The following is an 18,472-nucleotide window of genomic DNA, read 5'->3' on the forward strand; positions in this document are numbered from 1 at the left end:
AAATGCTTTCTTTTTGTCACTTATTGCGCCCCTTACAGCTCTATTTAACCATAGTGGTTTCCTCCTATTTCTAGCATGTTTATTCCCATACGGCATATATTGTGCACATGTCCTATTCAGGATGCTAATAAATGTCTCCCATTTTCTTTGTGAATTTTTATGTCTCAGGATATCGTCCCAGTTAATTGCACCAAGATCATCTATCATCCGTTGGAAATTTGCTTTCCTGAAGTTTAGTGTCCTTGTAACCCCTCTACTACACATCTTATTAAAGGATACATGAAAACTTATTATTTTGTGATCACTATTACCCAAGTGACCCTCAACCCTTATATATTTGATATACGGTCTGGCCTGTTGGTTAATATTAGGTCTAGCAGTGCCCCCACTCTTGTTGGGTCCTGAACCAGTTGTGAAAGGTAATTGTCTCTCATAGTTGTCAAAAACCTATTACCTTTGCTGGAACTGCAGGTTTCGGTTCCCCAATGTATTTCAGGGTAGTTGAAGTCCCCCATAATAATGACTTCTCCTTGAGTCGCCGCTTCATCTATTTACTTTATTAGGATATTCTCTGTTGCTTCCATTATTTTTGGAGACTTATAACAAACCCCTATTAGTAATTTATTATTTTTCCCCCTCCCCTTATCTCCACCCATAGGGACTCTACATTTTCATTAGATTCACATATATTATCACGCAGGATGGGTTTTAAGGATGATTTTACATATAAACACACGCCTCCCGCTCGCTTATTTGTACAGTCATTTCTGAACAGACTATAGCCCTGTAAATTAACCGCCCAGTCATGGCTCTCAACCAGCCATGTCTCAGATATCCCCACCATGTCATAATTATGTTCCAACAATAACTGCAATTCCACCATTTTGTTGGAGAGGCTTCTGGCATTAGTATACATGCACTTTATGTATCTCTCTGTACCTCTATTCTTTCTAAAATTATTAACTGTTCTAACCCCACCCCAATTTCATTATTTGTGCCCAGGTCTCTATCTGCACTGTCTTCCCCTCCTATAAAAGGAATACCCTCCCCCCGTCCCTAGTTTAGACACTCCTCCAATCTTCTAGCCATTTTCTCCCCCAGCACAGCTGCACCGTCCCCATTGAGGTGCAGCCCATCCCTAGCGTAGAACCTGTAGCCAACTGAGAAGTCGGCCCAGTTCTCCAGGAACCCAAACCCCTCCTTCCTACACCAATTCCTGAGCCACTTATTAACCTCCCTAATCTCCCGTTGCCTCTCTGGCGTGGCACGTGGTACAGGAATTATGTCCGAAAATGCCACCTTGGAGGTCCTTGCTTTAAGCTTGCAGCCTAATTCCCTGAAATCATCTTTACGGACCTTCCACCTACCTCTAACTTTGTCATTTGTGCCAATGAGCACCATGACCGCTGGATCCTCACCAGCCCCTCCCAGTAATCTGTCAACCCGATCAGCGATGTGAATAGGCCCGGTTGCAGTTGCACTCTCTGTGACCACAATCGTTACTCCCCTACTTGTAGCCTAATGTCATGCATTCTGATGATTTCTGTAAACATTTTTTTGACGTTTTAGGCTAGGTGTGTGACTTCCAATCTAACTTGCAGTATGAATGGATCAAGAATTGAACCCAGGGTACGGCCATATCTCCAAAGTGTCCCACGAGCCGTTTCTCATCACAACAAATTCACTGCAACTCCTATATTCTTGCACATAAAATGTATTTTATTGTTTTAGGTTAAAATTCACATGATTAAAAGGAGATAATTCAGTACATCAATGAAGACATTTAGACTCCCAAATATTGGTCAAAATGTTGCAGCATTCTTGTGAATAGAAGATCAGAATAGTGAGAAGTGTGGTACACTTGCTTGGTTGCTTTCACAGCACCAGGTGAATTGAATTATCACTTCGATTCATGTGAAGCGTAAATTACAACAATAAAATATGCTTCATGTGCAACAATACAGTAGTGTGCAGTGAATTTGACTACATGCATTACAAATCTCACCCTAATCTAGCACCTCCACCCTGTACAAAGTGAGTGCACTCCCAATTACCTCGGGATTATAAGAGGCACCCCAAATTTTGAGGAGAAAAATAGGAAAAAAACTTGTTTTAAATAAAATGGTGGTGCTTCTTATAATCCATGCGTCTTATTGCTTACCAGGGGTGGTAGCTGCGGGGAAGCAGGGTCCCAAGGTCGCTGCTGGAAGAGGCAAGATTGGAGAGTTGCTGCAGGCTGGGATGAGGGGGTGTTCGGATGTGCGGCACGCTGCTGTGGGTGTTCGGTGCTGCGAGGGGCTCTGATGACATTTTGTGAAAGGACAGAGCCCCCCGCAGTTAAATGGTTTCCTATGCGGTGGACTTCGGGAAAATGGTTGGCGTGGGCGCATGCGCATATGGTGATCTCGGCACCAAGATCTCGGGAGATAAGAATAGGAAGCTGTGGGGGCTCTGGCCTTTCATAAAATGTCGGTAGAGCCTCGCAGCACGGAACACCCACAGCACCGAACACTCGCAGCACTGAACACCTGCAGCGGTGTGTTGCACATCCGAACACCCCCTCATCCCAGCCTCCAGCAGCGACTCTGCTCCACTGCGGCCAGAAAGTTATATCCGCATTATAAGACACACCCCCACTTTCCCCCCAAAATAAAGTGGGGGAAATAAAGTGAATCTTATAATATGGTACTTCCACTCTTGCTAATGTGAGCAGCCTGTGTGATCTAACTGTATCGTCATGGCCAGCAGGGTCTCAGGACATGGTCGGCAATTGCAAAAGGAGCTGCTAGCAGTGGATCTTTATTATTTGTGTGCCCAATTTCAATCAGCGTGGCAGAACATTCCTCAGACAACCATTAAACTTCTGGACAGCATGCCAAGGCTTGTAAGTGTGGGGATTTCTGAGCATGACACTCATACTCAATACTGAATAAATAGAGATGTTTTGAAAATGTTCAATTTCTTCATAATTTGCACATCATTAACATGCCTATCAAACCTGTGATTTACTTCATTCTGTGAATTTTTTTTGTACTTCTTGCTTGTATTGCAAATTCAAAGTTGATGAATCTAAGTACAAACTCAAAACTGGTGCAGAAAGGTGAGAATTCAGTTATGTGTTAGGATCAAAAGTAAAATCACAAGAGGAAATATATACCTGCTCACAGGTCTCGCGGCACATTAGTTCCTTTGCCTGATAGCAGCATGATGCATCTACAGATAGAAAAAAAAAAGGATGTTTAAGTTGTCGGATTAGTATTGAGAATACATAGATGGGAGAGAGCAGTAACATGACCTAATAATAAGACAGTCGTTAGTTAAGTTGTCAGTCCAAAGTATTGTATGATCCCAGATCTGACCTAATAAAGCTAAGCTGAAAATCAGCTGATCATTAACGGGGCTGTTTGTCACTTTTACATTGATGACCTATCCTATCTGTCGGGTAAAAACAGAACCTAACAGATGATATATGCTATACAATCCATGGGCAGCATGTATCAGTCTGGCTGAATGGACCCGCCTGTATGACTAGCATCCAGTGCGACTTAGTCCATGTCCCCTGTCCCGTTTTTCTCTGAAACCCCGCAGTGCCTGGCTCATATCAGTGTCTGATACATGCTGCCTGTGGATTGAGCAGCATGTATCAGTTGTCAGGTTCTCTTTAACAGATTTAACCCCTTCACCCAAAAGCCTGTTCTCACTTCATAAGTCATAACTCTGTAACGCTCCATTGATTCCACTGATTCTGAAGCTGTTTTCTTGCGACATATTGTACTTCATGGTAGTGGAAAAATTTATTTGCCATGACTTGCGTTTATTTCTTAAAAAAATGGAAATGTGAAAATTTTAACTTTTTATGCACTGAAAGTCATATCGCACTAAATAGTTATTAAATAACATTTTCCACATGTTTACTTTACATCAGCACAATTTTTGAAACAATTTTTCTTTTGTTAAGAAGGTATAACGGTTAAAGGGAACCTGTCACCAGTTTTTGCCGATATAAGTTACGGCCATCACCTTTCGGGGCTGATATACAGCATTCTATAATGCTGTATATCTGCCTCCAACCCGACCTGTAAGAGAAGAAATATAACTTTTATTATACTCACCTGCGGGGCGGTCCGATCCAGTGGGTGTTGCTCTTCCTGGTCTGGCGCCTCCCATATTCTTACGATGCCGCCCTCCTGCTTGCTTCGTGTGGATGACGCGTCCTTGCATCATCCACACAGACTCCTCGGCACCACGCTCCTGTGCAGGGGTACTTATCTGCCCTGTTAAGGACAGAGCAAAGTACTGTAGTGTGCAGGTGTCGGGAAAGGTCAAAGAGCCCCGGCACCTGCGCACTGCAGTACTTTGCTCTGCCCTCAACAGGGCAGACAAGTATGCCTGCACAGGAGCATGGTGTGTGATGCCGAGGGACGTGTGGATGATGCAGGGACGTGTCATCCACACGAACCAAGTAGGAGGATGGCATCATAAGAAGATGGAAGGCGCTGGACCATGAAGAGCAATTCCCACTGGACTGGACCACCCCAGAGGTGAGTATAATAAAAGTTATTTTTCTTCTCTTACAGGTCGGGTTGGGGGCAGATATACAGCATTATAGAATGCTGTATATCAGTTCAGAAAGGTGATGGTCATAACTTATATCAGCCAAAACTGGTGACAGATTCCCTTTAAAAGTTGACCAATGATTTCTCCTTTTTCCAACAAAATTTACAAAACCATTTTTTTAGGGACCACCTCACATTTGAAGTGACATTGAGGGTCTATATGATAGAAAATACTCAAAAGTGACATCATTCTAAAAACTGCAGCCCTCAACACCACATTCAAGAATTTTATTACCCCTTCAGGTGCTTCACAGGAATTTTTGTAATGTGGACGGAAATATGAACAGTTAACTTTTTTTCCACAAAAAATTTACTCCAGATCCAAATTTTGACAAGGGTAAAAGGAAAAAATGGACCCTAAAATTTGTTGTGCAATTTCTTCTGTGCATGCCGATACCCCATAAGAGGGAGAAAACCACTGGTTGGGCACATGGCAGAGCTCGGAAGGGAAAGAGTGCCATTTGACTATTTGAATGCAAAATTTGCTGGAACAATTGGCGGACGCCATGTCGCGTTTGGAGAGCCTCTGATGTGCCTAAACACAAAACCCCCACAAGTGACACCGTTTTTAGAAACTAAACCCTTCAGGTAACTGATCTAGATGTGTGGTGAGCACATTGAACCCTCAGGTGCTTTTTCAGAAGTCTGAAACATTGAGCTGTGAAAATTAAAAAAAAATAAAATAAAATAACATTTTCCGTTTTTAGCCCCAAATTTTGAATTTCATAAGGGTAGCAGGAGTAATTACAACATACAATTTTTAGTGCAATTTCTTCAGATACACCAACACCCCATATGAGGGAGAAAACTATTGTTGGGAAGCATGGCAGAGCTCGGAAGAAATGGAGCGTCATATGACTTTTTGAATGTAAAATTTCCTCGAATCATTAGCAAACGTCATGACCCATTTGGGGAGCCCCTGATGATCCTAAACAGTGGAAACCCCCCATAAGTGATCCAATTTTGGAAACTAGACCCTTCAAGGAATGTATTTAGATTTGTGGTGAACCCAGGCTCGGTCTCGCCTGCTGGGGTACTGGGTAAATGCCCGGTGGGCCCAGAGGGTCGCGGGGGCCTTTTAAAATTGCTGCCCCTTTAATAATGATGGCCCTTTAAGAGCTTCAGCATCGCGCCACGCACGTGCACATACCTTAGCGAGCGGTGCAGTCGGGCGGTGACCTCCTGGCTGGCTCCGGCCGCAGGCGGCTCCTGTCTGTGATGACTCATCCACTCACCAGCGCCGCTGCGTGACCGTCAGCAGCCTGCTCTTGATGGGCGGTGACAACCGCCCCGCCCGACTGAGTTCCCGTTCTGTAGCTGGCTGCTGCTGCCTGGCTAACAGCAGCGCCAGCACACAGACAAGAGGAGGCCGCCGCGCTCTGCAGTGCACTGTGCTCACCCTGCTGCTCCCGCTCCCTCTGCGCCTCAGTGTGTGTGTAAACACAGCCCTCTGGGTCCGGTGAGTAGTAGAGGCCTGATTATACCCCTAGGCCCTGTATAAGGATCTAGTGACGCAGTGTAGAGTGTTATCAGAATTGCTGTTCCCTCAGATTGTCAGCTCTTGTGATCAGGCCCCGGCTCCGCGCTCCGGTCTCACCTGTACAGTGAGGCCTCATTATACCCCTGTATAAGGATCTAGTGATGAAGTAGAGACTGTTATTCAGCATTGCTCCTTCCTCAGATTGTCAGCTCTTGTGATCAGGCCCCTGCTCCTCGCTCCAGTCTCTCCTGTACAGTGAGGCCTCATTATACCCCTGTATAAGGATCTAGTGACGCAGTGTACACTGTTATCAGCATTGCCGTTTCCTCAGATTGTCAGCTCTTGTGATAAGGTCTCTGCTCCTCGCTCCGGTCTCTCCTGTACAGTGAGGCCTCATTATACACCTGTATAAGGATCTAGTGACGCAGTGTAAACTGTTATTCAGCATTGCCGTTTCCTCAGATTGTCAGCTCTTGTGATCAGGCCCCGGCTCCTCACTCCGGTCTCTCCTGTAGTGAGGCCTCATTATACCCCTGTATAAGGATCTAGTTACACAGTGAATACCATGTGGGGCTGTGCTGTATACCATGTGAGGCTGTGCTATATACCATGTGGGGCTGTGTTATATACCATGTGGTGCTGTACTGTACACCATGTAGTGCTGTGCTATATACCATGTGGTGCTGTGTTATATACTGTGTGGGCTGTGGTATATATTATGTGGCTGTGTTATATGCCATGGGGGGGTACATTATACATTATATTCTAGGAGGCTGTGTTATATAATATGGGGGGCTACGTTATATTCTATGGGGAGGTGGACTGTATTATATTCTATTCAGGGTTACATTATATTCTATGGGGGGGCTGTATTATCTTTATTATATTCTATGGGGGGTGATCGCATCATACTCTATGAAGGGGCTACATTATACTATATGAGGAGGCTACATTGTATTCTATGGGGGGCTGCATTGTATTGTATGGGGACTTTAGTATACTTTTTAAGGGGGCTACATTATATTCTATTTGGGCTGCATTATACTATGAGGAGGGCTACATTGTATTCTATTGAGGGGCTACATTATACTATATAAGGGGCTGCCATATATTCTATGGAGGGGCTGCATTATACTATATGAGGGGGGCTGCATTATATTCTATGGGGGGTTACATTATATTCTGTGGGGTGGCTACATTATGCTCTAAGGGGTGGCTGCATTATACTATAAGAGGGGGGCTGCATTATATTCTATGGGGGTTACATTATATTGTATGGCGGGGCTGCATTATACTCTGTGGGGTGGCTGCATTATGCTCTATGGGGTGGCTGCATTATACTGTATAGAGGACTATGGGGAATACATTATACTATATGAAGAACTATGGGGTGCATTATACTATGGGAAGTGAATTGTACTACATGGATGACTGGCGGTGTATTATACTATATGGAGCACTATGAGGAGTGTATTATACTATATGGAGGACTGAGTAGTGCATTTTAATATATGGAGGAGTGTTTTATATTCTATGGAGGACTGAGTGTATTTTAATATATAGAGGGCTATGAGGAGTGTATTATACTATATGGAGGACTATGGGGCACATTATATTATATTGAGGACTATGGGGTGTAAACTGTAGATGTGCTGCTGATAACATGATACTGTATGGGGACAGATTGATCCATTAGTGGTTGTTCTGTCTCCATCATTCTTTCTCAGACGGTGGAAAGAGGCCGGGAAACAAGTGTTGAACGACTTCACTATTGTTAATCACACTCATTTAGCATCCTGAACTCAGCACATGTGAATACAATTGAAATGCTTCTGTGTGATGTGTAATATGTTAGCATTTGGGGCCCCATTTTAAACTTGGCCTTGGGCCCCAGTTTACCTAAAACCGGCCCTGCTCATACACATGACATGATGCAGCATCACAGTTCACAATCTCTGCCAGTGCCACCTATATAAGATACACACACACCACACTCTTATATGGCTTAATATGTCATATGAGGCCTGTATACCGACTGTACAGACCGCACTATCATCCTCCTGTATGCCGTACCTAGGCAGAGTGCGGTCTGCACAGTATCTAAGAGGCCAATACTCTGTATGTCTTATAGGGGGCCTAATAGGAGGCTGACACTCAGTATGTCTTATAGGGGGCCTGTGGTACTTGCAGGTACGCAGGATGCAGTGACGAGTCGCGAGACGGTTTAGTGCTTTTATAATAATGTTTATAGGCCTAGAGGTAACTATCCTCAGTCACAGCCTGACCAACAAAAGGGGCAACAAGGGTTGCCCTCGCAGGGGCTCAATACAAGCAAACACAACCAGAATAGAACACGACTATGTCCGGCGAAAGCCGGTCACTGTAGGGCCGCGGTATGGCCGACTACGGGTCCTTCACTATATAGTCAACTTAGCCGTCCTGATGTCCCTCGGCGTCCTGGACGGTGGTTCTTCAGCGGAGCAGCCGCTGGGCCCAGCTGCTGAAGAGTCGACGTAGTCTTTGAGCATTCCGACGCTCCTGTGACACTGGGGCACCTCCTTGGATGAGTGGGCTGCGGGCCCCGGCCTGGGGTAAGCGGTAGCGGTGTGGGGTGGCAAGTGGCAGGCCACCTGTGCAGCTAGCAGCTGCGATGGGGAATCCGCGGCAAGCAGAGGCTCAGCCCCTGCCGCGGATCGGAGCGGGACAGTGGTAGCCGCCGACGGCGCTGGACTTGCCATGACCATGGGTGAGGGCAGAGCGGCTGCGGGTGGCGGGAGACTGGCCACAGCCGCGGGCTGGAGCGAGGCGGCAGCGGCCGCTGGTGACCGTGGCCAGGCCGCAGCCGCGGGCAGTAGCAAGGCGGCAATAGCCGCTGGTGACCGTGGGCAGGCCGCCGCCGCGGGCTGGAGGAAGGCGGCGGCCGCTGGTCGACGCGGGGCAGCGGTTCTCGGACGGTCGTCTTGGTGCCGTCCCACTGATGTCCAGGGGAAGTATCTCTCCTGTCTCTGGCCTCCTTCCTGGCTCTGGTGAGTCGCTCTGGCTCTCAGTCACTCCCATGATCTCCTGCTTCTTCTGTCTCGTTCTGCTGACTCACTGTGACTCGCGTTCCCCACCCTTTATATTGGCTTCTCCCCCAGTCCACCTGTCCGTCTCCACGGTCCGTCCCTGAACTCTGTCCCCCGGAAAGTTTCCCCCGGAACCCAGGTGACGTCCCCTTGGTTCCGACCCGGACACTCGATGGGGACCTTCTCTCCCACACTCCCCCACCCTGTATACACGCCAGTCCTTGGGCGAGGGCTTTAGTAGACTCTTTGGATACGACAGTTCTTGTCACCATACGAACTGGTCCTGTTCGTAACATTCAGGGGGCTTGCCAGCCGTTGACCGCTCGGAGCGTCTAAGTTCGACCGGGGTGGAGCTTTCTGGGGTGGTGGATGGTGGTGGGTTGGTCGATTCTGGCAGGCTAACTGGGTCTGCTGCAATGTCATTACTTGGAGGGCCCGTGGATGTGGCTGGGAAGTCCTCTTCATCATCCAGGTCCCAGACCGTTGACGGAGGGTCGGGGACCTGAGTGATCGGCTCGGGTCACATGGGATCAGTGGACGCACAGGGGCGCAACATATTTCGGTGCACAGTACGAGTGAGAGGTGCTCAGTCTCTTTCCGATTGTATTTCATACACAGGCCCATCGGGGCTTATCCGGCGCAACACTTGGTACGGGTTCTCCTCCCACTGTGGTTCTAACTTGTTTTGGGGGTGTTGATCTAGTACGAGTACCCGATCCCCAGCCTGGAAGTCAACTGGTGGGGGCAGTGCTCCCCCTGGGTGTTCTAGATCCTGGAGCTTTGTATGGACGATTCGGTGGAGGGTCTGCAGCCGATGCCGGTGGTTTCGGACCCACGAGGATACTCCGGTCCAGGGTAGAGGTTCCTCCGAGTTTAACTCCACTTCCGTGATTCCTTTGCCTTCCCCATCCAAACAGCAATGAGTAGGGGGAGGAGCCAATATAAAAGGGTCGGGGAACGCGAGTCAGTGAGTCAGCAGAACGAGACAGTCTCCACGGTCCATCCCTGAACTCTGTCCCCCAGAAACAGTTTCCCCCGGAACCCAGGTGACAGTCCCCTTGGTTCCGACCCGGACACTCGACGGGGACCCTCTCTCCCACAGGCCTAATAGGAGGCTGACACTTAGTATGTCCTATAGGAGGCCGACAGTCTGTATGTCTTATAGGGGGCCTAATAGTAGGCCGACAGTCTGTATGTCTTATAGGAGGCCGACAGTCTGTATGTCTCATAGGAAGCCTAATAGAAGGCAGACAGCCTGTAAGTCATATACGAGGCCAATATGCCTTATATACCACAATATCAGAATCCTATATACTGTACATACCACATTTTCAGCCTCTTATAGAAAGTATCTGTTATAGGAGACCGAAAGTGCGGTCTGTATGTGATATACAGTAGGATGCCAAGAGTGCAGTCTGTACTATATATAGGAGGCGTCTGTACGATATATAGGAGGCTGAGAGTGCAGTCTGTACGATATATAGGAGGCTGAGAGTGCGGTCTGTACGATATATAGGAGGCTGAGAGTGCGGTCTGTACGATATATAGGAGGCTGAGAGTGCAGTCTGTACGATATATAGGAGGCAGAGTGCGGTCTGTATGATATATAGGAGGCTGAGATTGCGGTCTGTACGATATATAGGAGGCTGAGAGTGCGGTCTGTACAATATATAGGAGGCTGAGATTGCGGTCTGTACGATATATAGGAGGCTGAGAGTGCGGTCTGTACGATATATAGGAGGCTGAGAGTGCGGTCTGTACGATATATTGGAGGCTGAGAGTGCGGTCTGTACAATATATAGAAAGCTGAGAGTGCGGTCTGTACGATATATAGGAGGCTGAGAGTGCGGTCTGTACGATATATAGGAGGCTGAGAGTGCTGTCTGTACGATATATAGGAGGCTGAGAGTGCGGTCTGTACCATATATAGAAGGCTGAGAGTGCGGTCTGTACAATATATAGGAGACTGAGAGTGTGGTCTGTACAATATATAGGAGGCTTTGAGCGTTCTCTTTTGCACACTGTACAGCTTGCTAAAAGACACTTTTTAGTGGGAGAGGCCAAAAAATGAACACGTAATAAAACCGTTTATGGTAGCCATAGGGTGGGCCCCTAAAGTCAATTCCCCTGGTGGGCCCTAGGCACCCCAGTCCAACCCTGGGTGAACCCCCATGTGCTTCACAGAAGTTTATAACATTGAGCCGTGAAAAAAAAAAAACAAACACATTTTCCCCACAAAAAAAGTTATTTTGGCCCCAAATTTTGCATTTTAATAAGGGAGAAATAACAGGAGAAATTGCACCAAACAATTTGTTGTGCAATTTTTCCTGAGTGCGCCAATACCCTATATATGGGGGAATACAACTTTTGAGGCAAAGTGCAAACCTCAGAAGGGAACAGGCTCCAATTTGAAGTTCAGATTTTGCTGGAATAGTTTGAGGGTGCCATGTCACATTGGCAGAGCTACTGAGGTGCCAGAACAACAGAAACCCCCCCACATGTGAACTCATTTAAAAAACTACGCTCCCAATTAATTCATCTAGGTGTGCAGTGATCATATTGACACCACATGTGCTTCAAAGAATTTTAAACCATTGAGCGGTGAAGAAAGGATAAATTAAATTTTTACCACTAAAATGTTGTTTTAGCCTAAAGTTTTTAATTTTTCTAAGGGCTAATGGGAAATTTTTTATAACAAACTGAGGTCCATTTTTTTTCGTGAGTGCACCAATACCCTACAGGTAATCGAGAAATATTTTTCCATATTTTTCAGACACAGTGCAAAACTTAGAAGGCAAGGTGCGCCATACTATAGTACAGATTTTACTGTTATGGTTTAAGTGTGCCATGATCAACTGGGAGAGCCAATGAAGTGCCAGAATGACAGAATCCCCCATAAGTGACCCCATTTTACAAACTAGACCTCGGAAACCCCAGTATAAGCACTCAGAGCACAGGATGTGTACCAAGTCTTACTGCGATCTTTGGGAGGCAGAATGAAAAAATCAACAGCATGTGAAGAATTGGTTTTATTTATATTTTATGCCGTTCTTCGTATGGTATAAGCAATAAGGCAACTTTATTCTTTGGGTCCATGCGATTACAGCAATACCAGATTTATATCAGGCTTTTATGTTTGGATGCTGTCACACACTAAAAGACACTTTTTATTGAGAAAGTTAGTTTTTGCATCAAGATATTTTGAGAGCTATAATTTTTCCATATTTTGTGTCGGGGGGTGTGTGTGGTATTATGTTGTTCCGCCTGTGGTAAAATTGGTAAGGCAGTTTTATTCTTCGGGTCAGTACGATTACAACGATACCTCATTTATACAGTTTTTATTTTTCTTTTAAACAATAAAAAACATTTTAAAGAAAAAAGAATTATTTTTGCATCGCTTTATTCTGTGAGCTATAACTTATTTTCCAGCTGATGGAGCTGCTGTATGGCGGCTTGTTTTTTGGTGGGACAAGATAGCGTTTTAAGTGGTACCATGTTTATTTATATCTGTCTTTCTGATTGCGTCTTATTTCAGGTTTTGTTCGGTGGTATGATAAAGCATTGTTTTTTTGCCTTTTTTTATGGTGTTCACTAAAGGGGTTAACTAGTGCGACAGTTTTATAAGTCAGGTCGTTACGGACACGGTGATACCAAATATGTGTACTTTCATTTTTCATATATTTTTTTCACACAAATATTTATTTATGGGTACAATATCGTTTTATTTTTTAAAAATATTTTTACAATGTAAAACTTTTTTTTTACTCTTTCCGTTTTCTGCCTGCTCCAGGAATGCTGCGATCGAGTTCGATCACAGCATTTAGGGGGTTAAAGTGCCGGGTGTCAGCTGTCAGAATCAGCGAGCACAAAGGCCTGGATGTATTCATCCATCCCAGCTCAATGTCAATAAAGCCCAGGTCACAGGAAAGTAAGAATAAGTCCAAGGTGGGAAAGGGGTTAAAGTTTGATTATACCTTTCAGTCAACCCATCTGTGGATGATAGGGAGTAGTTTTGAGGGGTTGAATACCCAGGTGGTTATAAACTGACAGGAAAGAGGAGGATAAGTTAGTACCTTGATTAGTCAGGTAATCCAACCCTGCAAAACACATTCAAAAAGGTTTCTGCAACCCTTTTAGCAGTAAGGCTATGTGCCCAGGTTGCAGAAATGCTGCCGAAATGTCCACAGCATTTCCGCAGCTCCCTGCCGTGGGTAAAACGCATGCGGAATTCGCATGCATTTTCCCACAAAACAAGCATTTTGCAAGCGTTTTTAGCTTGCAGAATGCTTGAGCTTTCCAAGCAATTTGAAGCATCGCTTGGAAAAGCGATTGACAGGTTGGTCACACATGTCAAGCATAGTGCTTGACAAGTGTGACCACCTTTTTACTATTGATGCTGCCTAGGCAGCATCAATAGTAAAAGAATATTAAAAATAATTAAAAAAATAAAAATAGATATACTTACCCTCCGTCAGCCCCTGAAGTCGTCCCGCCCCTCATTGGCGCTGCCGGCAACTTCCGTTCCCAGGGATGGCTTGCGACAATGACGTCTGATGATGTAGCATCACGCGAGACCACTACGTCATCAGAGGTCATTCGCGCAATGCATCCCTGGGAACGGAAGATGCTGGCAGCGTGGCTGAGAGGCGGGAGGACTCCGGGGGCCGACAGAGGGTAAGTATATCCCGATTTTTTATTTTAATTCTATTTTTAACAGGAATATGGTACCCAGGGCATGGTGGACAGTCTCCTCTCCTCCATACCCTGGGTACCATCCGCACATGAAGCACTTTACAGATGGTGGGCATAGCCACATTCGTAAAGTGAGCGTTTCAGTGCAATTCTATGGCGGCGGAATCGTCGCGATTCCGCTGAAATAATGGACATGCTGCGGATTTTACTGCTTTGCGATTCCGCAGCGGTAAAATCCGCAGCATGGGCACAGTAACTGCGAAATCCCATAGGATTGCATGGGGATGCATTTTATTAGCGGTTTTTATGCGTTTCTGCTGCGGCAAAAACACGGCGGAAAGGCATAAAAAATGCAATGTGGGCACACACAGCCTAACTGTTCTCATTGCGAGCATTTGCCTTAGTCTACAATGGTAAGTATGAAACGGTTACATATAGAACTTCTTTAATGGACCAATAATAACCATACCAATAGTATTAAATGGTTCATCAAATACTGGCAATGCTATAAGTTCAGCGTTAAGAGGGATGGAAGAAGTGTGCAACAATACTGTGCAACTATGACAATATTTGGTTATCTCATCATTTTTTTGCAATTATTTTAAGCAGTCCTTTTACCTCAGCAAATGAAAATAAAATTTCGCATTTTGCTCAACATAAGTGTTTTACCTCAGGCTGCTGCACATCCATTCCCCAAGGTCACAGACAAAACCTCACAAATATCAACCCTTATTGCTGCTATTTGTTACCTTTTATGCACATGGAAAGTGCAGTACTTGGCTCTGCCCTAAAAAAGGCAGATCAGTACGCCTGCTCAGGAGCCACAACACGATGCAAGGAAGATGACGACATCGCATGAAGATGGGAGGCGCCGGACCCAGACCTGCAACACCCATCGGACTGGACCACCCCGACGTGAGTATAATATAACTTATTTTTCTTATCTTTCAGGATAGATCGGGGGCTTATCTACAGCAGGGTTCCCCAACTTCAGTCCTCAAGGCCCACCAACAGATCATGTTTTCAGGACTTCCTTTGTATTGCTCAGGTAATAATTGCTTCACCTGTGCAAATACAAAGGAAATCCTTAAAACATGATCTGTTGGTGGGCCTTGAGGTTAATCTGGATGGCCTCACTCTGGGATTCTGGGAGGCTTCTTATAGCCTCATTGTGGGGTCATTCCTCGTTGCTTATACTTTGATCCTTGGCTGAGTGTGTGTGATCCTGTTGTGCCTGTGCTTTGTGCCTATGCTACTTTATGCTTGTTTGGTTTTGATCTGGTTCTGTCCCCGTTATGAGTTCTGCCTGTCCCTTCTGTACTGCGCTGCTATCTCCGTGTATGACTCCTTGCCTACGTTCTGACTATTCTCTTCTCGCCCCTCCTGTACGGCACTGCTATCTCCGTGTATGACTCCTTACTACGTTCTGACTATTCCCTGCTCGCCCCTCTTGTACCGCGCCACCCTCTCCATGTATGACCCCTATTTGTTCCACCTGAGTTCCCCTCTCCTCTACTCCAGGGTCCCTGTAGCATTCTGCACTCATCTCCAGCAGCAGGACGCTAAGCCACACACTAAAAGATGCTTTTTATTGCAAGAAGTAGTTTTGCATCACCACATTTTGAGAGCTATCATTTTTCCATATTTTGGCCCACAGAGTCATGTGAGGTCTTGTTTATTGCAGAACGACTTGACGTTTTTATTGGTATCATTTTCAGGCACATGACGTTTTTTGATCGCTTTTATTTTGATTTTTGGGAGGCAGAATGAACAAAAAACAGCAATTCATGAATTTCTTTGGGCAGTTCCGCGTGTGGTAAAATTGATAGAGAAGTTTTATTCTTCGGGTCAGTACGATGACAGCGATACCTCATTTATATCTTTTTTATGTCTTGGCGCTTTTATACAATTAAAACTATTTTATAGAAAAAATAATTATTTTTGCACCGCTTTAATTTGAGAGCTAAAACTTTTTTATTTTTCCAGTGATAGAGCTATATGGCAGGTTGTTTTCTGTGGGACAAGATGCTGTTTTCAGTGGTACCACATTTATGTATATAAGTTTTTTCTTATGATGATAAACCATTGCTTTTTTGCCTTTTTTTACTGGTGTTCACTAAAGGGGTTAAGTAGTGGGACTGTTTTATAGGTTGGGTCGTTATGGACGCGGCGATACTAAATATGTGTACTTTTTGTTCAGTTTTTTTTATTTAAATATTTATTTGATTGAATAAATATTGATTTTTTATTATTATTATTTTTTTTAATATTTTTACAATTATTTAATATTTTTTTTATTTCATTCTAACATTTACACTGTGTCCCACTATATGACACTCATTTTGTGCAGGCTGATCGCTTATATGGCATGCAGATCTGCATGCCATTTAAGCTGTCAGCGCTGCACTCTGTGCACACTGACCTCAGAGACTTCCTGACATGCACTGCGCATGACAGGAAGTCTCTGAGCTCTGGTAACCCGGATGTCATCATGACGACATTGGGGAGCGATCGTGACCCTGCGTCATACCACGGGGTCTCCGATCCAAAGGCAGAGGGGCTGTCAGAGCACATGCCCCGCTGGAGGGGGTGGAAGTCCAATTGGAACCCCCGATAGTACAACAACTGCCTGAAGGACTATTAGTGGTCCGCAGGCTGGCCGTGGTGTGAGAAGGAAAAGTACTGGTACGCTGTGTGAACCTCACTGATCAGGAGATTGTCATCCCACGCAGAAGCAAAATAGCTTGGGTGGTGGGCATGCCTGAAGAATACGGCCCCAGGACATACAGCTAGCGGTGAGTCTGTAGGACTCATGGCCGGGGAAGGTCACCACCTTCCCAATGGCTGAACCGCAATACATCCAAGAGGGTCGGCACGTCTTAAACAGATGTATGCTGAACTGGCTGAGCTAACGTCCACCCAAGTGCAACAAGTGGAGGCATTACTGTGGCGATACTGGTCTGTTTTTTCAAACCACGAAGATGACTTTGGCTGCACCACGGCAGTTACTCACAAAATTCCCATGGGGATACAGCATCTATTCGAGAGCGCTACCGGCAGATTCCCCCTCAATTATACCAAGAAGTGAGAGAAATGCTCGGTCAAAAGCTGCAGGCGGGTGTCATTAGGGAAAGCCAGAGTCCGTGGGTGGCCCCCATTATACTGGTGCGCAGGAAGGACAGGACCCTGAGGTTCTGCATGGACTACCGTAAGCTTAATGCCTGTACTGTATGTGATTTATATCCTCTGCCCCAGAATGAGGAGTCTCTGTCTGTGCTGGGAAAGGCCAAGTTCTTCTCAACGCTAGATCTCGCCAGTGGCTACTGGCAAGTGCCCATGTTGGAAAAGGATCGGGCAAAGACGACCTTTATACTCCCTATGGGCCTCTTTGAGTTGAACAGAATGCTGTTCGGCTTGGCCAATGCCCCCAGTACGTTCCAACGGCTAATGGAGAAGTTTCTAGGCGACTTGAACTTTGAAGCCACCTTTATCTACTTGGATGACATCATTGTGTATGCTGCCTCATTTGAAGACCATCTATGGAGACTAGAGCAAGTGCTGAGCCATCTACAGAAGTATGAGCTGAAAGTGAAACCCCAAAAATGCCACTTGTTCCGGACTCAGATCGAGTACCTGGGTCATGTCGTTTCTGTCGAGAGAGTGAAGCCATCACAGGAAAAGATTGTGGTGATCAGAGACTGGCCAACACCAGAGAACATGAAGGATGTACAGTTGTGGCCAAAAGTATTGACACCCCTGCAATTTTGTCAGATAATACTCAGTTTCTTCCTTAAAATGATTGCAATCACAAATTCTTTGGTATTATCTTCATTTAATTTGTCTTAAATGAAAAAACACAAAAGAGAATGAAGCAAAAAGCAAAACATTGATCATTTCACACAAAACTCCAAAAATGGGCCAGACAAAAGTATTGGCACCCTCAGCCTAATACTTGGTTGCACAACCTTTAGCCAAAATAACTGCGACCAACCGCTTCCGGTAACCATCAATGAGTTTCTTACAATGCTCTGCTGGAATTTTAGACCATTCTTCTTTGGCAAACTGCTCCAGGTCCCTGATATTTGAAGGGTGCCTTCTCCAAACTGCCATTTTTAGATCTCTCCACAGGTGTTCTATGAGATTCAGGTCTGGACTCATTGATGGCCACCTTAGAAGTCTCCAGTGCTTTCTCTCAAACCATTTTCTAGTGCTTTTTGAAGTGTGTTTTGGGTCATTGTCCTGCTGGAAGACCCATGACCTCTGAGGGAGATCCAGCTTTCTCACACTGGGCCCTACATTATGCTGCAAAATTTGTTGGTAGTCTTCTGACTTCATAATGCCATGCACACGATCAAGCAGTCCTGTGCCAGAGGCAGCAAAGCAACCCCAAAACATCAGGGAACCTTCGCCATGTTTGACTGTAGGGACCGTGTTTTTTTCTTTGAATACCTCTTTTTTTCTCCTGTAAACTCTATGTTGATGCCTTTGCCCAAAAAGCTCTACTTTTGTCTCATCTGACCAGAGAACATTCTTCCAAAACGTTTTAGGCTTTTTCAGGTAAGTTTTGGCAAACTCCAGCCTCGCTTTTTTATGTCTCGGGGTAAGAAGTGGGGTCTTCC

The 18,472-nt window shown here is 45.5% G+C and overlaps 1 protein-coding gene across 2 annotated transcripts in view; it reads right to left on the bottom strand.

Annotated features, from left to right (window-relative positions):
• RECK (reversion inducing cysteine rich protein with kazal motifs) overlaps window positions 1-18,472 on the bottom strand; it is a 675,429-nt gene that overhangs the window by 554,580 nt on the left and 102,377 nt on the right. For both annotated transcript variants that reach the window (XM_073549858.1, XM_073549859.1), the window contains exon 2: window positions 3,158-3,213. In XM_073549858.1, the coding sequence (XP_073405959.1) occupies window positions 3,158-3,213 (56 nt within the window). The remainder of the gene's footprint in view (window positions 1-3,157; window positions 3,214-18,472) is intronic.

This window comes from Dendrobates tinctorius, unplaced genomic scaffold (assembly GCF_039654945.1).
Source record: "Dendrobates tinctorius isolate UK_male_01 unplaced genomic scaffold, ASM3965494v1 ptg000162l, whole genome shotgun sequence".
In the NCBI taxonomy this organism is placed as follows: Eukaryota; Metazoa; Chordata; class Amphibia; order Anura; family Dendrobatidae; genus Dendrobates; species Dendrobates tinctorius.